The sequence below is a fragment of the Anas platyrhynchos genome, chromosome 13, assembly GCF_047663525.1.
Source record: "Anas platyrhynchos isolate ZD024472 breed Pekin duck chromosome 13, IASCAAS_PekinDuck_T2T, whole genome shotgun sequence".
Taxonomy (NCBI): Eukaryota; Metazoa; Chordata; class Aves; order Anseriformes; family Anatidae; genus Anas; species Anas platyrhynchos.
Window position 1 is genome coordinate 19,158,848 of NC_092599.1, and position 26,412 is coordinate 19,185,259.

The 26,412-nt window shown below is 40.3% G+C and overlaps 1 protein-coding gene and 1 long non-coding RNA gene across 15 annotated transcripts in view; one reads left to right on the forward strand and one right to left on the reverse strand.

Moving 5' to 3' along the window:
- FBLN2 (fibulin 2) overlaps positions 1 to 26,412 on the forward strand; it is a 111,597-nt gene that overhangs the window by 73,538 nt on the left and 11,647 nt on the right. For 7 of the 13 annotated variants that reach the window (XM_038185839.2, XM_038185836.2, XM_038185840.2 and 4 more), the window contains exons 3-12: positions 1,813 to 1,924; positions 6,404 to 6,533; positions 10,264 to 10,450; positions 11,956 to 12,162; positions 15,049 to 15,165; positions 15,613 to 15,714; positions 17,133 to 17,273; positions 23,109 to 23,243; positions 25,099 to 25,236; positions 25,554 to 25,697. In XM_038185839.2, coding sequence (XP_038041767.2) covers positions 1,813 to 1,924; positions 6,404 to 6,533; positions 10,264 to 10,450; positions 11,956 to 12,162; positions 15,049 to 15,165; positions 15,613 to 15,714; positions 17,133 to 17,273; positions 23,109 to 23,243; positions 25,099 to 25,236; positions 25,554 to 25,697 — 1,413 coding nt within the window. The remainder of the gene's footprint in view (positions 1 to 1,812; positions 1,925 to 6,403; positions 6,534 to 10,263; positions 10,451 to 11,955; positions 12,163 to 15,048; positions 15,166 to 15,612; positions 15,715 to 17,132; positions 17,274 to 23,108; positions 23,244 to 25,098; positions 25,237 to 25,553; positions 25,698 to 26,412) is intronic. The other 6 variants (XM_072044424.1, XM_072044426.1, XM_038185841.2 and 3 more) reach the window with 1 other exon arrangement.
- On the reverse strand, positions 12,157 to 15,123 carry LOC119718212 (uncharacterized). 2 transcript variants are annotated; one of them, XR_005269043.2, is made up of 3 exons: positions 14,987 to 15,123; positions 14,011 to 14,129; positions 12,157 to 12,296 (listed from the first exon to the last, which is right to left on the reverse strand). It is a non-coding gene; the product is annotated as an uncharacterized lncRNA (long non-coding RNA). The 2 variants fall into 2 exon arrangements; XR_005269042.2 differs by having other exon boundaries at positions 12,157 to 12,706.

Here is a 26,412-nt window from a genome sequence, read left to right on the forward strand (position 1 = left end):
AGCACTACTGCGAAATCACAGCCCCGAAGCATTTATAACTTACCTTCTGTCCTTCTAAAAAGCATCACTTCATCATATTTGTACCCTGTTAGCTGGTGAGGGGGAGGCCGCCTGCTTTGTGCAACAGAGCCCAGCGGCTGCAAGAGAGGTCAGGGGAGAGATCTTGCTGGCGACATGGTGCTGTCCTTGCCAGCTGCGGCCGTAGGGAAGGCTCCTTGCACTTCAGCATCAGTTCAGTCGGCTTATGATAGTGTTTGGTTGGTGTTTGCGCCCCAGTAGCGTGGCAGATGTCCCATCACAAGTTAAACGTCTGTAAAGATTCCAAAAAATACTGTTTCTGACCAGTCTGATGTGGCTTGGCTCAGTTCTATACAGCAGGTACCCAGTGTACTGCAAATCCTCTAGTTTGTCCTCTTTCACTGCAACCTGAACGTTTACATCTAAAATGGACAGTCATGGAGAAAAACATACAAAACAGTGTAGCACTTCATATGCCCATCTCTTTTACTCCATCTTAGTGCCTGCACATGTATGTGAGTGTGTTAGAATCAGGCCTATGTCTCTCAAGCCCTTTCTCTGATGGTTTAAACCAGATGAAGCCCCAAATTCATCCCTAGGACACTCGAGGTGTATGTTGTTCTCTAGGCAAGTCCTAGGAGTGAAATTTCTTAATCTAACTGATGGAAACAATTTCTTAACACTACATGTACCAAACCTACTAAAAATATGCTTGCTAAATACTGAGAACTTTAAGGGACTGTGACAAGGAATGTGTTTCCATTTGTTGTCACTCGTATGTGGATCTCCATAATTACAACTGAGTATAAGAGAGCTGCTGAGGCTTGCATATGCTATATGCCTATTTGTGCATGCTCCGTGTGCTGTAATTCATTTATTGTGAACTGTGAGCTAATGATAATGAAGGCCTTGCTACAGCAGTCTGGTGATTTACTAAATTAACCTGCATCGACTGGCCGAACGTGATTTTTCAGTTTATTATTTTTTCTGAGGTGTCAAAGACAGGGTTGTTTTCAAACCAGTTATACCTTTTTTTTCTATTTAAAACTCTAACTTATTTCTGCAATGCCTCACTAAAAGACATTACCAGGTGGTCATGTAAGTCAAGGTACTGCAGGTATCAATGCTGCCTCTGTCAGTCAGTTGTTTTGTTTCTGTAACCTGGAGCTGAGAACTGGTGGTTCTACGTCTGCCACTAGTAGAATGAGCTTACAAAGTATGATACATAAGTAAGTACAGAGCATACTACTAAAATATCACTTGTAGTAGTATAGAAGTCATTCTGGCATGTTAAGAATTATGTCCTTGTACTGACACTTTGCTAAATGATTTTTCTGTCCTATATTATTCTTCTGCAGTTAGAAAATTTACACCATTGTAAAACTGAGAGATTAAAATCCTGTCCAGTGAATTTAAATGTAAATAGTGTTAAAGATGCATTCCTATGTAAATTGTATTCATTTTTTTTCTGTTTTAAATAACCTGGATTTTGGCTTTCTAAGGACATAGCTGAGTACAGTCTGATATGAGCTTTGATACTTGAAGACTGAAATTCTATTGATTCTAATGGAATCAGTCAACCAAGGGCCACTTGCTGAGAACCCTCTCCCTTTCCTTCCCCCAGCAACATCGTATCATTCTTTGATGTTGGAAAATTAAATTATTTTGCATGTAATGAAATAAAATATGTAAAAATCCTGAACTATCATTATTTTAAATATCTTTTCAATTAAGAAAACAAAGTCACACGTGACAGATTTTACACAAAATAATTGCTGTGTATGTTTTATACAGGTTCTACAAAGGAATTGATTGAGAGCTGCTGTGGAGCTGGACAGCAGTGGGCTATCGATAATGGGGAGTGCACAGAAATTCCTGTAAGTGGAGTGGATGGTGATATTTGCAGGTACGTATATCAAAACCAAGCATCTAGCATTAACTCAGAGAGCAGTCTTTTAGAATGTATCAGATAATTGTTCTATTTGTGGAATGTCCAGGAGACTGGGAACTCTTTCATTTTGCTGTGTAAATTATTGGTAGACTGGCAATACGCCGTGACAAAATAGGAAAAAAGATCTCCCCCTCCCTTGCCTCAAAATCCAGTCTAAGCAGAAGCCTTTTAAGATTTCTTCTTCCTCTCTCACATGAGCAGAACATGAATTTTTGTTTCCCAGTTTTATGCGCATCTGTGGAGTTGCAGATAAATAGAAGGGCAGAGTAGCTAAGTGTGTTTGTATTCCATTTGGCAAGTGCTAAATGCAGCGATTATCTGTATCATTAAATGATGTGTTTATTGTCCTATGTGAATGGCTGCCGGTTCTGATGTCTGTGTTCAGCTGGAGGGTACCATACGCCTTGATAATGCTGCTGGTATCAGTAGCATCTGGTCTGAGCAAGGATGCCAGGTTCGAACTCATCAAGAAAAGGAGGATGGGTGCAAAGTGACATGGATGATGTATCGCTCTAGCTGCAATTCATCCCATCTCTCTGTCCTCCCACTGAGTCTGTTACAGGCCTTAGGGAGGGCTGATGGCAAAGTTATCCAAGACTCCAAAGATGCAACAGAAGCAGAGTGATCCCAAAGCTTTCAGCATTAAAGAAGCTTGACATAATCAGCTTTATCAAAGTTTGTATCGTTGCACCTTTGCGAAGTTACTGGGTGATTAAGATCCCCCACTGAGAACTGGTGTGACATTGCTGACCCATACCAACTGTCCATGAAATAAAGACAGATTAAAAAATTCCAGCCATACCCTAAGTAGGTGCAAATCCAATACATTAATGAGTTGCACCTGCACATCTGAGGCTGGGTTTAGATGAAAAATTCAGATCCGGTATGTTCCAGTCCCCGTGAATCCCCTTGGGATTTAACAGAATATGAGATTTGGAGTTCACTTGTTTTACTTTCAAAATTTCAGTTGTGTCCCCGATTTAAAGATTTAAGAAACACCTGTAAATATTCTGTGTAAAGCTACATTTCTTGTTGAGAAATGTTTGGAAAAGCTTGAAAGGATGGACAAAAACTTACTGCTCTCATTAGGAGATGTGCCAGTGTGCAGAGCTGGTCACCATGCACATACCTATGTGCTGACTGTGCTATTTCATGAGCCAGAATGCCCACAAGTACTGCAAGCTCCTGAGAACCTGCTGCTAATTTGACTTGGGATCTGAAGATTTTAAAAAGCAGAAGATAGATACTAATTGCACGAATTAGTCACTGTTCTGCCAGGATAGTTGACTGTCAATACCTGGGCTTTATAGGTGACCTCAGTGCCCTGAAGGATCAATTTTTCTGCCGAGGCAAAGGATTGAAGCTCCCACTGTTTTTGTAGAGGCTGTAGGTTTTTTATAGAGGCTGCAGATTAAGGGATCTGTTGTTGCCATTTTTGAGTCTTCAAGTGGCAAAAACTTAAATGTTAAAGCTACTTTTTGAGGTAGTTTGATGTCTCTGGACATTTTCTATTTATGTGCTGAATTGGCCTATCTCTGTAAAACACTAACTACAAGATGGGAAATGTATTAATTGGAATGATCAAGGTCTGGGTGAGCCTATAGTTATACAGGTTGAGGTTAGCATAGAGCTTGGAGGCAGGCAGGCAGGCAGTGTAAAATGTGATGCCCCACTTTGAGCAGAAGAATGTAATTTCTTCCTCAGCCATGGACATACTGATGATCTTTTGATCCGCAAAAGGGTTTTATGCAAAACCCCATCACACAGTGGTATGAATTTTCTGATCTTTCCCATTTCCCTAGAATTCTTAAAATGCCATGCAGTAAAACAAATGTTTCTTATCTGAAGTCCTCTTTTTAGATGTGATTTGTCTATTTCCATGGTCGGTACAGACACATCGGTGCTGTTGTACAGCTGGAAGAAATTACTTCAGAATGACTTCTACACCAGAGAAGTTTCTTTCTGGGACTACCAGAAAGAGCTCATCTGTAGCAACTAGATGAATGAACTTAAAATAAAGATAGTTACAGGAAATCCTTAGATAGTCAACTGATAGCCAGATGTAAAAATATTCCCAGAGCATGAACCACTGGCTGTTTCAAAGACAGGATGTTAGGCTGGGTGAAATGTCATCAGACCCAGTTTAGTTGTTTTTATCTCTTGAAATGTGTTTTATCAAACAGAGCAGTGTTTATCTGTGTGGCACTTACATCAGCTGTACAAGTATGAATCCTGCTTTTTGCTGAGCCTCTTCATCCCAGTTAGAGACTCATATCAGTTTAGTAAATTGACATCACTGCTCTGCTCTTAACTCATGAACCCTTTCCTAATGCAGAAATATTCTGAACAAACAACTTGTTTGTATGGCCTGCTGTCAATAGGTTTGTGAAAAAGAAATGCTATTTCCAATTCATTTACCAGTAACGCAGTAGCTAAAACTGGGTTGTGCTGATACAAGTTAAAAAAAATCTAAAATATAAAATGGCCAGTGATACTCCAAATAATACTGTTTCTATTATGCATTTCATACTGGAATGGAATTTCTCATGGACAAATGTCACATCTCAGAAAAACGTGAATGTATAGAGATTTCAGTTTATTAATAACTTTGCACATATAAAAACGCTTCTAGCAGCATTTTCCCAATTCTAGAAATGATAATCACTTTTTTTTTTTTTACAAAAGTTTTCATGTCTTATGTAATCAACAATAGTTACTGGTTCTTGAATATATTTGGGTAATAACCATTCATAGCTCAAATATATATATATATTTCTGTAGTTGGCAATTCATACTGGATTAGAAAGGTAACTTTCTTGAAACAAAGGACATGATGGTGGTAATCCCCTTCCTGTAATCAAATTCAAACTCCCACTTACTGGTTAGGCTTCTCTCATGCTGTCCAGAATAAAAATATTAATTTACAGCTGATGAAAGAGGTCACTTGCATTGTGAAAGTGGCCAAGTAGCTGTCACTAGCTGTTTCCTACTAGAATAAAAGACATCTTTTTTTTTTTCTTTTTTTTTTTTTCATTTTTAATTGAGGCATTAGAATGAAAACTTGGAAATACTTTATTTTCAGAAAATAAAAATTTTTGTTTCCCAGGACAACTGTGTTTGGTAGGATTAATAATAGTATCTGATAGACAAAAATTGTTTGCTTTCTAATATTTCTCTTGCAGGGGAGTTGCTTTGCTATGAGGCACTGGCTGATAAAATGCATCAACCTTTCGTTCATCACTATGAGGGCACCCCATAAGGCAGTGTGCTTTGTGACACTGCATCAGCAAAAGATTGTTAGACATCAAGGCTATTCTAGGGAAAAGAACAACTTTGCCTAATTCCTTCACACCACCAAATCTTCCCCAAACAGAAGTTTGTCTTTACTTGTGATCATAATACATATTTCAGCTGAGGTTTGACAGGTTCCTCAGTGTCATGTATTCCCAATCTATAGTTCACCTACTCAATATAATCCATCCAGAAGGCTCCCTGTGGCATGCAACCCTCAGTCCTCACCCTTCCCCACCATAGGTCCTTTGATATCGCAGATGTACGTCCCCCCACCCCAAGGTGTTGCGAGCCTCCGTGCTGCATGCATCTGTGCACAGGTTCATGGAGCAAAGCCAGAGGGATTGGCAGATCATTTTGCCTTCCCTTTTGTATATGAATGAAAGAAGCAGATATCTCTTTGAAGGGGGTTGGAAAATCCACTGTACAATTTAAAATAGTCAGTAGGCAACAAACATCTATTATATATCATTTGGGAACTTGCTGTTTATGATTTGAAAGTTTCATTTCAACCTTCAGTGAATCTCATTAAAATGCTTGATTAAAAAGCCGTTTATAGGAAATGGATGTTCCAAAAGTACTCCATATAGTGATCAGGTCAACCTTTCTCCGAAGTCAGATGAAAGCTTAAATTCCAGGTTACAATCTGCAGGGGCTATAAAGAGTTTAAAGGTGTTTTGTGATGTGACACTGTCCTTAAGTACTGTCCAGAGCATCAGGCCTTTGGCTGGGGAAGAAGTAAGTTGTGTATGAGAGCATTTTCATTTCCTCACTTTTTAGGGAACAGGTTTGTCTGTTTCTGAAACCTTCTGATGGCTTCTGAGAAGCAAAGTGTAGGGATGAAGGACTTTAATGCAAGTATAGATGAGCTGTAAGGGATATTGCTGACCAGACTTTGAGAGACAGTGACCCCAACACTTGATTTCCTGAGCCTTTATCAGTGCTTTTCATGAAAAATGAGAAAAAAAAAAATATCCTGCAAATGTCATTGGTACAAGCTGTATTATATTAGTATTGAGACACGTTAAAGAGAGCTCAAATGTATGGGATGTACTGTGAATCTGGCAGCCCTGGGGTTTTTTATATTGCATCCTGATGTCCTCTGAAGGTCAGTGAACACTTGACCTCCTTGATCCTTTGCAGAATTGCTCAGAAGCAGTGTTGCATCTCCACCATCAAGGAGAACAGCTGCCTGGCTGGCATGATTGCAGCAAAGGAGGGAGATGTGTGCGGCCCAGAGGAAAGCGATACCTGTGGAGGATCATCATATAAGGTAAATTGGGATGCTTCTGTAGTCTTTGTTCTGAATATGAGTTGTCTTCATTTCATGCATTTAGCAGTAATTTCTTCGTGCATTATTACGGAGCTTGGTAAATTATAAAGCTGCAGGAGTGAGGCCGGGAAATTACGCAGTTACAGATTTTTGCTTTTAGTGTTTAGGTTTAAATTGCCTGGAGATGTAGCCCCTCTTAGAACTTCACAGTAATGATGATTTGAATGATTTCCATCTCCATTTGTAAGATTTAACTCACTGTATTACTTTTGCCTTCTCACTTTGGAAGTAGCTGAAAAGACCATTTTAGTTTTTGTATCTGTGCGGTAGAAGACTTTAGGAAATGCTAGGGCAAAACTCAATCAAAGATATAATGGGAAAATTTACTACCAAACAGTTTGCTTGGGTACAGTATTGAATTGCAGCCTCATTCCTCAGTTAAACAAAACGATGGACTAGAGGAACAAGTGTTTTAGATGATGATGGAAGCTTTTGTTCATAAGTAACGGCAGACCATTAACCAGCGGTACAAATCACAAAGCACAGCCTCAGCTCATGTAAATGAGATTTGCTTTATGAGAATCAGTGGAGCCAAACCAATTTAAACTAGTTTGAAGATTCAGCATCTTGCTTGTTGTATTGTTTTTACCAGAAGAGTGCATTTCAGAATTCATTTCACTCTGATAATAATTTACATAGCTATATCTAAGCTTAAGTGCAGCTTCTGTTGGCTCAGCAGGAAACTCATTAGTTGTCTGTTCTTATACATTGGTGATTCTTGTGGATAACTGTTCACTGGAAAAGCAAAGTGCGTGGATGTCTACTCTGGAGTTTAAATTTGAATTAGCTATGCCAATTTGTCATTTTCAGAACTGCTATCTACTTGGGTCTGGAGTCTACCACTAGTATACAAAGAGAATCTGTGTCTGGAAATGCAAAATATTTCTGAAGTATGACACAGTTATTGTTCGTAAATTTTCACCAAGGGTCTTTGGCATGCCATGTAGAGCATGAGACATAGAATAAATCTTGTCATACATGCCATTCCTCGGAAGTGGAGAGAGAAAACTTCATCATTCTTGTCTTAGCTGAAACAAGTTGCAAAATATTCTCATGGAATGGTTCCTTGTGCTGGTCCCAGTGTAACGTTTTCCTTTCCAGAGGATTTACTTGCTGGTAACAAATGTGCATATGTCCTCTGCAGGCATTTCAGCGGTGGGGTCCTTACTTTTGCTTCAAGGTAAATGTAGCAATGCCAGTTCTTAAAATCCAGGTATTCATCTTGTGATCAATGCAAATTAATCTTAGGCTGATTGTACCTGCTATTTAACACAAAAAGCACATGCTTAAGGAACATTTTACTTGTGCATGGAGGCACCAAAATGCTGTCCAGTTGTACAGGGTTCTAGGAATGATTTCTTTCAAGAGGAGCATAGAACACAGTGAATGAAACATTGGCTCTCAAGGTATGATTCTCAATGTCAATGTGAAAATAGTCATATTTGTTGTTAAATGATTTATGGAATTCTGGTGAAATTCAAAAGGTGGCTAGCAGAAGATCAGAACTGCTCAATTTTTTTTGCATTTTAGAAAAGTTTTTGGTGAATATGTTTTATTTTTTTTTCTGGAAAATGAGACACTTATATTAATCTGGAAAATATGTGAACCCGTGTGTGACTGATTTAATACCCTCTGTGATGCCTGCACGAAGGATAAACTATGAATCAAAACTGAAAAAAGCCATATTTCTGGTGGCAAAAATTCCAACATTTTACAGCCCTTTGGTAAAAACATATTTAACATTTTTTGAATATTGAAACTGAAAAAAATGTACCAGAACTAAAAAATATTTACAGAAAGAATTTTCAGTTGATGAAATTGAATTAGGGAATTCTGGATTTGGGAGGATGACAACAGGATTTTTCTTATTTCTAGCATGACCATAGTTTATTATAATTAGATTTTTTTTTTAAATAATTAGTTTGAACATATGGCTTTGTCCCTTTAATATCAAAAATAATTCAGCATCTTCAGGAGCTGTATTCTAGACTGGTCACAAACATGTTTGGGTGCTGATGTCAGGCTGTTTTGGGGGGAAAAAAGCTAAATCTTTGTGCGTATATTTTTGCAAATGTGAACAGTGCATAACTTCTATCTGTGATGCTTGGGGACCTTTCAGATTAGAAATTACATACAGAAAATGAGCTATTATCAAAGGACATGTGTGAAAAGCCCAAGAAACCCTAAAGCTACAGTGTTTGTCTCTGGAAGTGACTCGGCGAAAGCGTTTCTGCAGCCTGGGTTGCTAGCAAACAGGTTTTCATATCTCCTTAGTGGAGACAGGCTTTGTTTTAATGTGAACACCAACCTAGGATTGCTACTTATGAAACATGATTCTTTCGTAGTTCCATACCGCGTCCAGCCCTTACAACACCGCTGCTCTTGTTTGCTCTCCTCAAGTCAGAGTTCTCTCGGGAAGTGAGAGCTTAGTTCAGCTTTCTTCTGTTCGGTCCTTGGACTTTGTGTTGACATAGCTAACTGGTGCCAGGTTGAATTACGACCTGCATTTTATGCGTCCGACGCCTGTCCATTCACAGACTGAAGATCTGAATGGGTTGAAATCGCTTTTCTGGGTTCAGAGAGGCTCTGTGAGGCTCTGCAAGCTGCAAGTGGGTGCTGCTGAGCTGGATGTCTTGATTAGCACAGGACTTGCAGAGGGGAAGGGACTGCATTTTATAACTCTTCAATCAGAGGAAAGGCATCTTAAATGTATGTATTAGGGATGCCAGGACACTCGTATTTAAATCCAGACAGGCATTGTCAATTCACATATGACCTCTGTGTGTCTCTGAAGCAGACACAACTCCTCAGCTGCCTTGCTTGATTAGATATCCACTGTCCATACACAGTATGGACTTTTTGAAGTGTGTTTAGGGTTTGATATAACTTATCTAATACCTTTGTGGCCTAAGTGTGCAATAGATTTTATGTGACTGAGTAAAGCCCAAGACTGTTTTTGTCTGCAGCCTGCAGCAGAGGAAACTGCATGAGAGACTGCCTTTAAGGGTTGCCCCATTGCATCGACCTAACAGTGAAGCTGATGCCTTAGATTCACTCAGGAAAGAAAAGGAAGGCAAAAAGCTCACAAAATACAAGCTGGCCTTCCTCTAGGCACTGTCTAGGCAGGTGTCCAGGACAGTCAGGTAATTAAAGGTCACAGTAGGTTTGCAGGGCAGTGGTGCGTAGAGGAAATGGTCTTTACTTACATACTGACAGCTTGGGGGCTGCTGCTGATCCTTGTTTATATGCAAGGTATTTGCAATTCCTTTCACGTTGCTTCAAGCAACTAGCTGTTTTTCAAGATCTGTGTAACACAGCAACATGCAGATCTGTGTTGTTTTTGCTTATACGAAAAACAATGTAGTGGCTGGGTGCAAGAGCTGGAGGGAGGTGATCTGCAGCACTACTGCATCCCTCCGTGTGAAGCCGCTGAAGTTGGTGTCACAGTGAGACTTTTTGCTTCTCCTCATTGTGATCGACCCATTTGTGCAGGAATGGCAAAAACTAGCACAAGTAAAGCTTTGATGTTTGCAACTGTCTAAACCTTAAGCACTTTTCCAGATGTTCCACTGCTAAGGACAGTGGAGATCAGTTCCAGGTGTGTGTGTGGGCTCATCCTTGAACCAGACTTCATGAAATCCTTGTTACTAATGGTCTCTTTCTTTTGCAGCAATGCTGTGATTGCTGTAATCTGGGCCTGCGATTGAGGAGTGAGGGGAAAACCTGTGAGTCCAACATAAATCTGGGCTATCCCTGCAGCCATGTGATGCTGTCCTGCTGTGAAGGGGGAGATCACTTCATCCAGCCAGAAATAAAAAAGCATCCCGAACCTTTGCCAACAGTGACACCTGAGAAGGGTTAGTGTCCATTTTTAATTTGAAGACGTTGCAGATACAGTCTGTGTCTCACACTGATCCCCAGAACATACCTTTCCTGTAGTGTTTGCATTCCCCACCCCCCTTCCACTCCCTTGATTGCATAGTGCAGGGACCTGCCAGATAACAAACAGAAGTGCTGCTGCTTCTGGGTGATATGCAGAGTATGCCGTGAAGACCAGCTAGATGAGAGATGAGACCTACCTGTCAGTTTCTTCTTCTTTTTTTTTTTTTTTTTTTTTTAAACAAACAAACAAACAAACAAAAACCTTAAAGACCTTTTTAGACCACTGGTGGGCAGGAAGCCACCACCCTTTGTAAGAAGCAAAGCTGAAGCTGTTGATTTTCTTTTAGCAGTCCTGAAAGATTTTGTGTGAAACAAGCCATGAGTTTTTTCCAGACAAAGTAGGCCCATGCTTTATGTTAGCAATGAAACCTCCAGGAATTAGATTTCCTATTGTACTCCTGAACGTTGCAGGACCTTTCCCACAGTATACACTGGAGAAGCCCCAGAGCACTGCAATTTAGGTTTTATTCTTCCAACATATGAGCATGGTGATGCTGAAGAGCTAGGTCAAATCCCTGCTGTAAAAGAGGCATGACAAAGGGAGCATGACAAATCTGGAGCTTGGACAGCTACGCTTCCCTCAGCCCAAGGCCACGCTCCTTCCAGCATCATTCTGTAGCCACCTGTCACGCATGAATTGCTCGGTAACCTCCTGGATATGCAAGGGTTCAAATTTTGACCATTCTCCTCTCATGAACGAAATGTGTATTTTCTCTTGCCAAAAAGAGTAAGGATTTATTTCAACCTAGCTGAGACTACACTGACCGAGGAAGTTTACATATATGTGTTTAAGAAAAGCTGACTGAGAAACTTACTGAACAATTCATTTAATATCACAGAAAATCTTGTCAAACTTGGTCAAGAACTGAAAAGAAGGATAGTGCTTTTGCCAGTGTTCAAAAGCAGTAAATGGGATAGCCATGTCAGTATGGAGTGGGTCCTGGAATATTTGTTATGCTATTAATATTTGCTATATTGTTAGCTGCAGAAGTAGCTAACCAGTTAACAGTGGTTAGTTGAAGAGTCTCCAAACTAACTGGTTAACTTTTTCTTCTGAAATTTAAAAATTGAATGTGGTGTTGCAGTGGGGACAGTTTCAGATGAAACTTCAATGTGATGCCTTGGTACAAATAACAGCAATGGTGTTAGTGAGCATGAAAGTTGAGCTTGTGACCTCTCAAGGTCTTTTCCTCCATGGCTCCTGTGAAATGTCTGTCCGTCCAGCCTTGCAGAAAGAGGTAGTGGATGTGTCCAGCACAGTGGTCTTATCTTCAGGATGGATGGGTTTTCTCTTGTCCTTGAAGTAACTGTTTTGGGTAGATTTTACTGTATCTGGAGTTTGTGTGAGCAAATGCTCCATTCTTACAGAGCTAATGCCAAAGCACCTGTTAGAGAACCAGCATGTTTTGTTCTCTGTTAGTTTCAGAGACGGAAGATCACAATGAAGCTTTGTCCATCAGCAATGAAGCTGAGCTGTCAAATAACCTGCCTGGAGATGACCTGGATGAATGTCTTCTCTACGGTGGGGAACTCTGTCAGCATTTGTGTATAAACACTGTGGGGTCCTACAAGTGCTCCTGTTTCCCGGAATTCACTTTGCAAGAAGATGGGACCAGCTGCTCTCCAGGTGAGGAAAACGGGGAGAAAATCCATGACTGATGGTGTCTTTCTGCCACCTTTACTGATCTACGAAGCATTTCTTCAATTTTTCTGTAGTTTCTGTGAAGTTTTTTGGTGGGTAATGATGCATGGATGTTTTCCCTGGAAATTGGACAGGTTAATAATGTAAAGAAAAACAACCCCTCAGGAAACTTAGATTATGCTTAATTTTTGTATATCTATAGTATGATATCAAGGTGGGTATTAAATTTATCCAAATCAAGACCATTTTAACTTTTCAGAAGAGGATTTGTAAAATTGTTAATGGAATACCTTTCCTTTTTAGAGTCATTTTCTATTTTGCAGTTAGCTTTCCTTTAGATAAACTTTATTCAGTTCAGACACACAGCAGTGCTTCCTGAACTTCAATTTTTATGTAAAATCATTAACATCTTTCAGTGATGTAAAATCCAAATATATAGTGTAGTGGAAGTCTTGAAAAGAATGTCTATTGTGTAATAATCATATCGATGTCTGGAGTTCTCCAATGGCGAGATTTCAGATCAGATAATCTGAAAAGTTGAAACCTTAGATTAGTTACAAGTGCTTTCAATTATTTAACAAGCACATGAAGCATTGCCATCCCATGACAAAATTCCTTAGACTTCAAATACCTCCTGCCCAAGCCAAATAATGAATATTCATTATGTCACTTTTCTCAACATGGTATTACAGTACACAATAGTGTGTTTGACTGTTTTCTGCAGCATCTGATGCTCTGTTTATATTAAAATTCTGGGGAAAGAGCCTAATCCAAACGTGTTAAAGAAAAATGGTTCTTATTTTAGCTCTGCAAAGTTTGGCTTGATCACTCACCTGGAGCATAGCAGTGTTTTTTGTTTTCCTTTGCTTTGCTTCTCCCATTACTAACTCTGTTGAAGTGCAGATTTGGGTTAATACATCTTGTATCTGAGTAGTCAGTATTCTTGGCAGTCCTGCAAGGCTGCTGTGCCAAGAGGTGTTGTCGGTTGAGGCAAGGGTTGAGACTGGATTGAGGCATCTGAGACACATAGGAAGAGCGAGGCAAAGCAGGGCTGCTACTGTCATTCTGGAGTCCTAGGTCACATTATGGGCTGGACAAGAGAGATGGTGGAGCAGGGCACTTCCCTCACTGTTCATGGCTAACAAATATGTGCTCTGCCTAGCAGTGTGGCATTCTGGCCTGTTGTTCCTTGATTTTCCTCTGTGCACATGCACGTCTCTGTCCTGTGTTCTGCGTGTGGAGACCCACACCAGGCAGTTTTAAATCTCACACTGCTGGTAATTCTTACTCCTATGATTAGATATAATACTTTGTTTCTACCTGTCCTAGAGCATTTCCTGCTCTGTGCAGAACCCTGAATGTTTTTGTATTTAACTTTAGCATTCTAAAAGGTGTCACTCTTTTCCATGAGGCTTAGAAGTGATGTTCTTGCAGCTGCTCTGTGAGGCAAGGAGAATGTGTACGTTGCTGAAATATCAGCTTCTCACTTCTCTGCTCTTTGGGGAAATCATTTTAGATATGCCACAATAAAGAGTCTTGCATTGACCTTTCCGGTGTTACAGTCCACTGTATGCCTGTGGTTTGTTTTATTTAAAATGAAATCACTCTTCCCTATACTCCAAACCTATATAGCAATTGCAGTTAGTCATTTACTGTTGCCATTGTTTGGTGTCTCATGCTTTGCTCCAGGTGATGCTTGAACTCAAATGAATGAAAGAATTTAGCCTTATGGATTTAGATTTCCATTCTAATGATATTTAGAAACTAGATTATTCTTATTGATATAATAGAGCTTCTCTTTAAAAACAAACAAACAAAACACTATTCACATACCTTTAAAGTTACTGTTTGTTGGAAATCTTAATAACAGCAGCTGTCATGTTTACCACTTGGCTTTGTAAAAGTCATTCCAGAGTATCCTGTGCTTGTAAAGGTGAGCGTCTGCTTTTCATCTGTGTTGAGATAGGATAGACAGAATGAGTTTGCTGAACTTGTTTAGAGTTCTGCTTTTTTCCCTCCCGTGCACCAAAAAAAAAGACACCCACTGTCTTTACAATGTAACAGCTTTATAAAAATTTAAATTAACACTTGGTTTGACTCGGGTCCAAAGAAGGGCGACAAAGCTGGTGAGGGGCCTGGAGAGCAAGTCCTACGAGGAGCGGCTGAAGGAGCTGGGCTTGTTCAGCCTAAAGAGGAGGCTCAGGGGTGACCTTATTGCTCTGTATAAGTACATTAAAGGAGGCTGTAGAGAGGTGGGGGTTGGCCTGTTCTCCCATGTGCCTGGTGACAGGACGAGGGGGAATGGGCTAAAGTTACGCCAGGGGAGTTTTAGGTTAGATGTTAGGAAGAGCTTCTTTACTGAAAGGGTTGTGAGGCATTGGAACAGGCTGCCCAGGGAGGTGGTGGAGTCACCATCCCTGGAAGTCTTCAAAAGACGTTTAGATGTAGAGCTTAGGGATATGGTTTAGTGGGGACTGTTAGTGTTAGGTTAGAGGTTGGACTTGATGATCTTGAGGTCTCTTCCAACCTAGAGATTCTGTGATTCTGTGATTAGATGTTGACATATTTTGCTCTATGGAAGCTATTTCCAACCCAGCTCCCTACTCTATCCATGACACTTGTGAGCATCTCCACTAACTTGCAGCACTCTGTGTACATGCGTGCATACTGTCACAGTTGTTCTCATCAAACACGTGGCATCTTGCAAAACCAACTGTTCGGCTCCGTGCACAGACAGTTGTCCACATGACCAAAATGTTCCTTACTACAGACCCGGATGGAATGGAACAATTAGGACCAGGGCTCTTACCATGGGGTGCCTGGTGGGTGTGATGCTGCCCCTAATCCATCTCTGCCCACCCTGCCTTACAGACCCTGATGGAGGACAGGTGACAAGGCTGGAAGCAGAACCCACTGCCCCTCCAGCAGCCTCTCCTGCTCAGCCTCTTCTCATCGTGTCCTTACAGGAAGAGCAGGATAAGTGCAAAGGTATGTCAGAGGGGAAAACTGCAGATGCAAATGGGTGAGGAATGTTCAGTGTCAGAATAAAATTCCACATCCCTTCACCAATGTGATTGCAGTGCACATCCTTAACTTGTTACCGCTGGCATGAGCCTGAGAAGTTGTCAGGGGAAACCCGAGGAGGTAATTTGAGGCTGTACTCTGATTTCAGGGTTATTACACACCTGCTATTTAGTTTAAGGTAACCAGCACAGCTGTGCAGTGTAAAGTGCCCAATAGAGGTGGGATTGGCACAGGTGTGTTTCTGTGTGATTGGAGGGTTGCAAGCAGTGATTAGGGCTGCCTGGACAGATTGTTTACAAACTGCGCTCCCCATTGTCTGAGATGGGAGTGTATGGGATGACCTAGAGTTTTGTAACTTCAGCTGATCTGTGTTGTGAATGCTAACGTATTTTGCAATTTTGCTCGGTATAGATAATGGTCCCTGCAAGCACATCTGCAATGTTGTGGAAGGAAATGTTGTATGCTCGTGTTTGTCTGGATATACTATCATGGCTGATGGGATTTCTTGTGAAGGTAAGTGGTTATGGTTCACCACAGAGATGTGACTAAAACATTATTATGTAGACCTCACTGATTGCAGACCCCAAGGTGTTTTCTTAAGGGTTCTTTATTTTCAGTATTGTGCATTGCAAATGGCAGTACAGAGACAAAACTGCTGCCTCTGAGACCTTTTGGCAGAAGGAATAGCAGGTCTCCTTTATAGGTGACTCCTGAAGCACTTCTATCCAGTCTACCTATTACCTGGGTGAGGGCAAGCCTGGTTTTGTGCTTATTTCCTCTGATGTCCCAGACTTTTCTTCGGCCCTCTAAGTATCTGCTCCCACTGCTGCTTCTCCCAGATCCTCACTGTTTAGCTATGGACTTGCAGCCTCTCTTCCTGAGAATGGAAGCAGCTGACAGGACCTGGGCATGTCTGCTGCCTTGGGGAACCATCTCAGAGCTACAGATCCGCCCAGTGACCTGTTTTTTGTTGGTGGTGGGATATTATTTTATTTCTGCTGCCTTGAAAATGTGAGGTTTCACTGGTATGAAGAATGTTCCACTGTGGGTGGGTACAGCTCCATGCGTTTCACTTGACACTGAAGTTCAGGCCTGCACCATGACAAACAGCGAATTTCGAAGCTGAATTTATGATCCTTCACATTCTATACATTTTAAATGGACATGTTTGGTTGGTCACAAAGGATATCTTTGCACAGCAAAGACTTTGGGGGTGAGAAGCAATGCCTTGTGACATACCTTTATTAGAAATTTGTAGGTATGGGAGCAGCAGCCAGCAGTGAAACGCGAATAGAAGTTTCTGATGCTCAGAATTGCTCACAAGTGATCCACATCCCTCTTAATCTCAGAACTTATTGAATAACAAATCATTTTGATGGAATTCCAGATAGCCTGTGAAGAAAATGGGAATTTAATATCACCAGATAAATATTCGCTGTGCAATGCTTACTCAAGTGTGGTGGAAGCTAATTTGATTAATGTTGGAATCAAAAGGGGACATTTCAAGGCATTCACTTTCCTGCAGGAGGTGAAGAAATTCAGAAGTGTCACTGGAAGTAATGAGTTTAAATTGTAGCAAGATACATTTATAATCTGTGTTAAAATAGTTATTTGATGATAAGGGTGGGTATGCACTGGGACAGGTTTCCTGGGAAGAGTGTGTGTTGCACCTGCATCACTGCCCATTTTTAAGAATAGCTCCTTCTGGAATGACAACGGTGCAGGGGTGTGAGCAAGGACTAGATGATCTCTGAGGGTTTATCCCAGCCGTATTTTCAGTGTAACACTGTATTTATTATAGCACATGCTGATGTGGTAGCTCCAAGACACTTCATTTAGAGATCTCCAGCGTGAAAGAAATGTTGTTTCATTTCAGAAATCGTTCTAATAGCATTCTATTTTTCCCTTTTGGTTGCAACATGTTGATATAGATTTGGATGAGTGCCTCACAGGTGCTCACGCTTGTTCCAGAGGACAATTATGTGTGAACACATTGGGATCATTCTACTGTGTCAACCACAGAGTGATCTGTGCAGAGGGCTTTATACTCAACAGGCATAGAAAATGTGTTGGTAAGATGATAGGTATAAGCCATTCACCACAGCATCGTAATTCTTCATGCTCTGCAACGCATTTAAACCATTTGTACTAAAAGGTTCTCTAGCCATCTTTGCATATGACATTTCAATACAAGTTAGTAAAAACACATGTTCACCATTTGCTCAGCCACTTAACATCATGAGTTGTATGCTATTTGGCTTTTTCCCTAGCAATACATTCTCAGGATACAAATAACTGCTTGAAAGTCATAAAAGTTCATATGTATGATGACCACAGCAGTTCTCATGACTGTTAAACTGAACTGACTATTATAGCAGTTGATCTCTCTGGACAGTGTCAATGCTGCCAAATCCCCAGACATCACAAAACAGCAAAGTTCATAAGAAATCTGCCTATGTCGAGGCAGTGGAAAAGATCTGTTAAAAAAATAATGAAATTTTAAAATTCAGATCAGTCCTTTGATGATTCTGGCACAAATTTCTTTGTATAAAAGTCAAAGATGCATCATAATTTTACTGTGTCATCCCTGCTGTTTAACTTCTTGTAAGAAACTAATCTATTTTTACAAACATATTTGTGAGGATTTCATTTGCTTTAAGCAGCTAGTGCCTCAGCTTATGAAAAAGTTTCTATTTGGAGTACTTCTCTACAGGCCAGTTTGGAAGGCACTTGAGCTGCAGTAGTGTTATGTGATAATGCCTGGAAAAACCAAGCACCTGAAGACCTCCAGCCGCTAATGAAAGCAGTGGTGCTGGGGCTATAATGTCATGGGTGAATACATTTACCTTCTTCCATTCCTGAACTTCTCCTAGTGTTTTTAACATTATGTTTCTCACTGTCACAATCTCGCAGTATCAGAGCTTTAGTTTTATTCCTGTCTTTGAAAGCCCTACGATCTCATTGTAGTAATGAGAATGTATGGCATTGGGGCATAGTGAAATTTGTAGAATGTCATAGTTTAGAGCAGAAGTTTGGTTTCCTGTCTTCCGGGTGTTCCTTAAATTGTCAAAATTGGATTCTTATTTTTTAATCAGAGATACTGATGAGCATGCAAAATAATGAAGTTATTTAGTTTAAATGAAATGGCTGAGAGAACAACATTGGAAGGAAGGAAGCCTCTACAGCTAAAATACCAGACTGTGAGATGGACTGTAGTATTTACACTTGGCCACAGTTTGGGTGGTGCCTTTCATGTCTTTCACAGAGCCCCTAGCACGTACCACACTTCTGAACATACTGTCTGGCAAGTGAGCAGCTGAAGGAGCTGCCTCACCTTGCTTTCTTCTTCTGGAAAATCTTGCCATTAATCCCTTGCTGTTTTTTTCTGCACTATGCAGTAGGGATTTATCTGTCCTTTTCTGCATCCCTCAGCAGTGTTTTGAAACTAAGTTAATGCATGTTTGTAAGCAACTTTGGCAGAAGGTGCAGTAGAAGATTCCAAGTGCTTCCTTTTATTCACTTTCTACCTCTCCTGTCCTCTACCCCATGACATTATTTTTACAGTTTTATTGTGATTGATGAAAGATACACCTAAGGCATTGCTAATAAAACAGAAGATACAACTCTCATTTGTAAAGCTAAAAGATCCTCTTCTTCCTCACTAAAAAACAAAGCTCTAGATTTATCTAATGCATTTTTTTAAACAGGTATCCTTGTTAAACAGTCTAGAATACTTCGATATTTCTCTTTCTGTTGGTTAGAATAGTAGGGAGAATACATCCTGTGTTCTCCCTACTTGTATACAGCCCTGCTCCGTGCATGGTGCCTGGAGAACATTTGCTGTATTTGACATTTTTGCTACTTTTCTAGTCAAAGGGGAAAGCCACAAGCATACTGTGGTTTCTGATTTGTGCAACTGCCTCATTTGCAGCCATATTTGCCTAAGTTATCCTTTTCCAGCTTAACTGCTTCTGTGTTCTATCTCAAACACCATAAGGAAAGCTTTGGTAATTTGTTTGCAAACTATTGTTGTTTTAATTATGTTGCTATTTGCATATTTTAGGGATGGGAGGAACAACCCTTGCACAGCAACAAAACAGCTGATAACCTTTTATCTGTTGAATTTCCTTTAGTCAAACTGTGGAAGATTATAATTCCAGGTGCATCCAAGAGCAGATATCCAGAATTCCTGAAAGCCAACCACGCACAATGAAGAGTCACCAGCTGTTTAAACAGCTCGCACACACTAGCTTTGTGTAACTGTGAACAGATATTAAAATGTCTTTAGGGCTGAAAGCTCCATGTTCTCCAGAGATAAGAGCCAGCTTGGGTCTTTTTTAACTTGGATTGTTTTTCCTGGTGACTTTCAGGCAAAGTCATTACCACCACCCACGTGCATGCTGATGGGAGACTATGGTTTTATTTTCTTTGCTGTTCTCAGCTAAACTTTTCCTCCTGCCAGAGTGACCAGTAACTGGTCATTTTATTGCTGGACCATAGGGACTGTGCATCAGCAAAGCCACTAAGAAACAGGATAGATGGTGGCAAAATAGCGACAGGTCTAAATAAAACAGATGTATTCCATAAAATAAATTGACATGAAGTGATTTGAAGAGAAAGAATTCATGAGAAACTACAGATGCAGAACCAAAAAAGGTCTGCATTTCACATTTGTGTTTAAAAAAAAAAAAAAAAAAAGGAAAAAAGGAAAAAAAAAGTGCAAAACTATTACTTGGATGTAGAAGTATGTGTTGAAAAAATGGCACTAGGTAGATGTTGATATTGCTTTGCAGAAATGTCAGTTTCTTACATACAACAGATATACTCAGGGTTCATGCATATGTTTGCAACAACAATTCCAGGAAAAAAGAAGTGTTATGTGATTAAATTTCATTCTGGTTTTTACTGACACAAAGTATGGAATGTTGTTGCTACAAACATAGCCCTCGTATTTCTCCAAAATTAACTTTTGGACTTGTTTTTAATGTATTATTAAATTATTTTTCCTTCTTTCCTGTTTTTATAAATAAAATCTCACCCTACCTCAGTTTTAACTGTGTTGGGTGAAGACAGCAGTTGGTCCAATGTTGAGCATTAACTTTCCTTTAAACTGGAGATATAACTTTTTGTTTTCCGTAGTGTTCTGTCCATCCTCTGATTGACTTGTCGAGTTGGTTTCCAGTACTGAAGGCAGACAGGTTATGGACACTCTTGATTTTATGAGTAATCAGTAGGAAGGACAAAAGGCCTTAAGAAAATGTATTCTGTCCTTGCTCCTCTCTATCTTGTGCCATGATGGTAGAGCAAAATAACACTAGGAGCGTCCTGGGCTGAATGGAGCCACTTCAGGTGTTCGTGTGCCTGCCCCAGTGCAAACTGTGGCTGTAATTGCCAGGGATGCCTTTTCCTACCCTGATGCTGAAGGATGCAGTTTTGCGATAGGCATTGATAGTGACAGCAGCAGCATGGGCTGACAGGAACACATGGGAAAGGTGCTGCAGTTCTTCTGAGATCCCCTTTTGTGGCATAACCATTTGGGAAGCTACTCAAAAAAGGGGGGGGAGGGGGAGAACACCAAGAATTGGCATGTATGTTTAATGAAAATGAAGCAGTGGTGGGCTGGTGATCAGTCCAATATCAGAAATGGAGGTTCATGCCCTAACATCGGGCAGGGCAGGGCTAAACCTTGCATCTCAGCCGGTGTCACAAACATTAGGTGCTAGCGATTGTCAGTGTATCACTTGTACACAAACCTTTCATTGAAAGCAAAGATCTGGCATACAATCTTCTAGTTTCTATAATTTTAATTCCCTAAAATGCTTTCTGGCCAGCTGCTCTTATTTTTTCAAGTACTTAGAATTTTGGAAAATTAATAAAAAATGCAACCAAAACCCTTAAATTACACGTATTTTTTTCCTGCGAAGTCTTAATCCTCTTTTTACCTCTCTGCACTTTCTGTTCAGGTGGAATACTTCCTATAGTACTTAAGTACTTAAGTATTGCAGACAAAATTGCTTTCCTCCTAGTGGCTTTTTTGATATAGTAAAGTGACTTAAGTTCCTAAGATGCAGTGTAGTGCTGACAATTTGTTTATATGAGAAGGCCCTTTGTGGTTTGCAAGAAAAGATGATAATTGCAGATCTGTTGTATAGCCTCTTAAACCATTGGAAAGACTTGCACTAATTTGTATCCTGTTAAGTGGCTATTCACAGCCATTTTCGTCTTTTTTTTTTTTTAAGTATCTCAATTTTATTTAAGATCTAGTTAGGTGAGAGAGATTCCCAGCAGCTCATATTCTTCTCCCAGCACGTGAGGTTTTTTGATTTTGTTTTTTCCCCCCAAGGCCAGTTAGGAGAGTACTGTTGTCCATGCTTCACGCTAATGTGTGAGGCTGGATGTGAATTAGGAAGACATAACCCTGCAAAAGCTTTAGAAGGGGGCAGTACCTGCCTCTCCATGGAAGTGCACAAACACCCTGTGGGACAGGCGGAAAGCTATCCAGCTGACAGCAGTGACCCTGCCATGGATTGATTAGGTGACTTTGGAAACCAAGTGCCCAGCACGTGAAGAATAGCAGTAGCTAACAAAACCAAAAACCGAATTGACACAAAACCAAAAATCAACCCAACAAATGAAAAGTGAATGGGCACCAAGTTGGCATGCTGGCCTTACAAAACTCCTTGCATGTCACCAGTGAGATGACTTCAGCAGGAACAGAAATATCTTGGTGCTCTTCTTCATCTGTTTGGCAGAGAAAAAGCTGACACATTATTGAAGAAGAAAAGCTTTTGGAGGGGCTTTTCCTGTTTTCATACTCTGCAGGGGGAAGTAATATCTCTGATGTGCTTATCTGGGAATTATGTTCTATGGCCAAAACAAGAATCTTATTTAAACAGCGCTTGCTTTATTGTGTGATGTGAAAACAGTTCATGTGCAGAGAAGCCAGATATTGGTAGTGGTTATGGTCACATGTGGCTTTTGTTTGTTCGAGAAATACATCTCAGCTTTATCCAGATCTGTGGAAGTGTCAGATTCTGTGTGGAATAAAAAGAAAGTTTCTCTTCCCAAGCTCTACTTATTTTTGTTGTTTGTACTTGCTCATCATGTCATTCCTTGCTTTCATTATTAAGCAAAATCTGAATTTGAAATGATTTTATCTCAGCCTATGTATGGCTTTTTTTTTTTTTTTTCCCAGATTGTGTCCTACAGTCCACAAGTATTTAAGTGTGTTTTTTTAAATAACCTTTTTAGTGCTCTACCTGCTGAAATTAGATCTCTTAAAAGATGTAAATATCAATTTACAAACTTGACTGAGCCTTCAAGGTTTCTCTCTCCCTATTTTCTTGCGTACCCGGTTGTAATGCTGTTATTCCTCAGGAAATAAGTATAGTCCGTGGCTCCACCTGCAGTGAGGCAGGCAGTTTCAGTACCTATCTCTTCCAGCAGTTTCACACCAGCGGCTCCCGTCTATCTGGCACGAAGCAGCAGGACTGATACGTAGCCCAAGCTAGGAAAACCTGGTAACGAGCAATGAGCATGAATCATTTTCTCACTCAGTTATCCAGGAGGTTTCTATCTGGTAAATGGGAAGCCGATTATCATCCCTCTGCCCACTGCTGCATTTCATCAGTTCTGTCCGTCCCTTGTCCTGCACCATGCACTGCACATTTGGGGAGGGGTGGGGGGAGGAGGAAATCTCTCTGTGATTTGTATCTCTTGAGTCACTCGGCATTAACAAAAGGTGCTGAAATAAAACATCTTTCATCTGAACACTAGCAAAGTCTGTATCAAATATCTTTTGGAAGAAATGGTTTCAATTGAGCTTTTGACTCCTTCCAAAAGAGAGCAAGAAGAGGCAGACTTCTTCATAAATATGAGGCACTGAATTGTTTAACTGTTTCTTGTAGACATTAATGAATGCGTAACAGATACGCACACCTGCCAGCGGAGGGAACACTGCGTCAACACGATGGGATCATTTAAATGTCTCCAGGAATTGAGCTGTCAGCCAGGTTATGAACTTAAGGATGGAGAATGTGTTGGTAAGACAAGTGTTTTTCGGCTGATGCAATTGCTGTTATCAGGAAGGAAAGGAAAGGGATTACAAAGCATTCTATTCTTGCTGGTCTGTGATAATGAGGATTGAACTAAAAAAGACTGAACATTGTGGAAACATTTGGCTTCATAAGCCCCTTCAGTACATTCGTTTATTTGAAATAATTTCCAAAAATAATTATAAATAATTTAGACAACATATGAAACCTTGTGAATTAGGATTTGCCCTGTTTTTAAGGGGGTAGGGTAAGATCTCGCTGATGGAGGAATTCCTGTTATGCTGGCCTGGGCAGCTCTGCTTTCCTCTGAAGGGGCCAATCCTGTATGCTGCTGGAGACTGAAACACAGCCTGCATGGATCAGGGGGCTGACTCAGACCGCTCCTTCCTGTGTTTAGGATGTCTGTCTGCATTTATTTACATTTGGAATGGTCACGGGGTTAAGAAGCTATTTGTCACCTCCCCCTTCTTGGTCTGTGTAGGGCTCTGGTAGAGGAGTGAGCCCCAGCAGTGGCAGCTTAGCAGAAGCTGCTCTGCAGCGTGTGCATGCAACAGACACGTGCCCTGCCTTTCAGGGCAAAAGCCAGAGCTATTTGCTGCTAAATCTTATACTAAAAAGAGCTTCCTGGAGTAAGAGATGCTGAGGAAAGAGCTCTTGACATGTAGCATAAGGTTATAAAATAGAAATAACCTGAAATCTTGCTTTCCATACAGCTGTTTACTCATTACTCTGTCATGAGTAAATCTTGGGTTACTTAAAGAGGCTGTCTGTGAAAGTCATCTTCTGTTTGATTCTCTGGCATTTCTAACATTTATTAACAATCTAAATGGCTTTCTAATCGTAGAGTTAAGTTAGATTATAAAATTCACATTTTTTTTAAGTAGCCTTAGAATTAATGGCATACAAGACTAAATGTTCATGGTATCATTGGACATGTTCATAGCTGATGTCTGATCTTAGGTGGGGCTTCTTCAATTGGGAAATTGAAGCAGTGCCTCAATAGCAGCTGATCTGTGCAGCTACTCAGGACAGATCAGTTGGGTATAGATTTGTAAGTATGAAACTAAATTTATAACTTAGAAGCTGTATGAGTTTGAAGCCTTTTCCGTAAAAAAGGAAGTGTGTTCAGTGTACCTAGGTAGTAGACATTACGTTGGTGACCATGATTACAGGAGTTCATATACATAACAAAAATGAGAAAGCTGTCCTGAGCTCTGGCTGCAGTGCAAGGAAGAAGAGTGAAATTTGTTACTAATAGCTAATTTTAATTTTTAATTGTTACTAATACCTTGCATTCTTTTTTTTTTTTTTTTCCAAAATACTTTTCTGAGTTGGATAGTATTTGTTCTGTGTACTTAAGTACATACATGTATTGCTATGCACAAAGTGAAATCCCAGTCCCGTCCAAGCAAGGTTCCCTTTTATTATCAACTTTAGAGGAGGCCAGTTTATACCTAGAATTCTTGTGGTACATAAGGTACAAGAGACTATTTTGCTTTTGAAATAGTCTAGTATACATTTTGTGCACCTTTATTCCTTGTTTCCGTTTGTGCCTTTAGGATTTTAAAACCGCAGATGTTTCAGGATCTGTGGTTGCAGGAGATGCTGTGAGCACAGCAGGAGGGCTCAGACTTGCGGCAGGACAACCTGCCACGTTCTGAAGCCTGTGCAGAAGTGGGTGCTCAAGAGAAAATACCCAAACCTCAGATTTCCTAAAGGCAATTTTGGGTTCTCATTTAAGTGATGCTTTGTTTCTGAGAAAAGAAGTTCTAAACTAGTCAGTACGGCTACTGGCAGTGACAGTTTAACTAGTCACAAGTTGGTATTTTGATGTGATTAACAGATATTGATGAATGCGAGAGAGGAACTCACAGTTGTAAAGTGAACTTCGTTTGCCAGAATACAGAAGGATCATTTTACTGTGAGTCAAAGCAACGTTGCATGGATGGATTTTTACAAGACCCTGAGGGAAACTGTGTTGGTAAGTGTGACCGGCAATATGTTTGTAATATGTGCAGCAGTACTGGCCAACACCTGTTTCTTTTAGACTGTCCAAGGCTAAAATTGCATTGACCACATGTAATTTTCCTTAAATCCTGCTGCAAATTTAATTTAAACATTGCTGTTCTTTTAAAGATGTGTGTAATGAATTTGAAACTGGTACCATGGCAGACCTTCATCAGCATTTATCTTTGGATTAATGATAAATTAAAATGAAGAAAAAGAAGCAAGAGCTGAAAACAGACCAGAAGGGTTAAATAGCTTCTCTCACTATTCTAATTCATTTCTTTTCACTAGATATTAATGAATGCACATCTCTCCCTGAGCCATGTAAACCAGGATTCAACTGCATCAATACTGTTGGATCTTACACCTGCCAAAGGAACACACTGACATGCAGCAGAGGCTACCACTCCAATGAGGATGGAACACGATGCATCGGTAAACTCAGGTTTCAGTCTCTGCTAGGGTGCCTTCCTAGAGGAAAAAGTACATTTCAGTTCTAAAATAACTGTTTTGCATTACCTCCAGCTTCATAAAGTTAGTTGAGGAATGGGAATTTGCTGTCCAAGCAGTTCAATGATTTGTTTGCGCTCCAGGATGCTTCACTGCTGCAAGGAGTTCCTCTGGGTACACTGGGTGACATTGCTTTTGACTGCATATGGGATCATATGGGATTTACTGGCTTCCCTTCTGGAGTGAATATAATTTAGTTACTTTTTAATCTCATGCTGTCGGTCAAAATCATGATCCTTTGCTGTTTTGTACAGTATCTCACTGTAAGCAATATGATCTGAATCTGTGGGAGGCAGCAAATTGGAAACACTGAATTTGTGGACTCACAGGGGTAGCAATAAATGGATGCTCTTTGTAGCACTATAAATGGTGTTTCCCTTTCACATCCAGTTGTGCACATTTAGGATAAATTCTCATTTTCTTTTTGAAAAGAATCTTGAAATAGTCACATAGGCTGGCATGTGTCTCAATACTGGTTTGTATTTGTTCCAATGTATATATGGAGTTACTGACTCAAAATAGCAGATTTCATGTCTTATTAACATTTGTTCCATGAACGAGCCCAGTAGGCACAAGGGAACTGGAAGCTTGATTCTTGGTAAGGCTGGCTATGTACTTTTGAATGTCCTGTGTTACATGG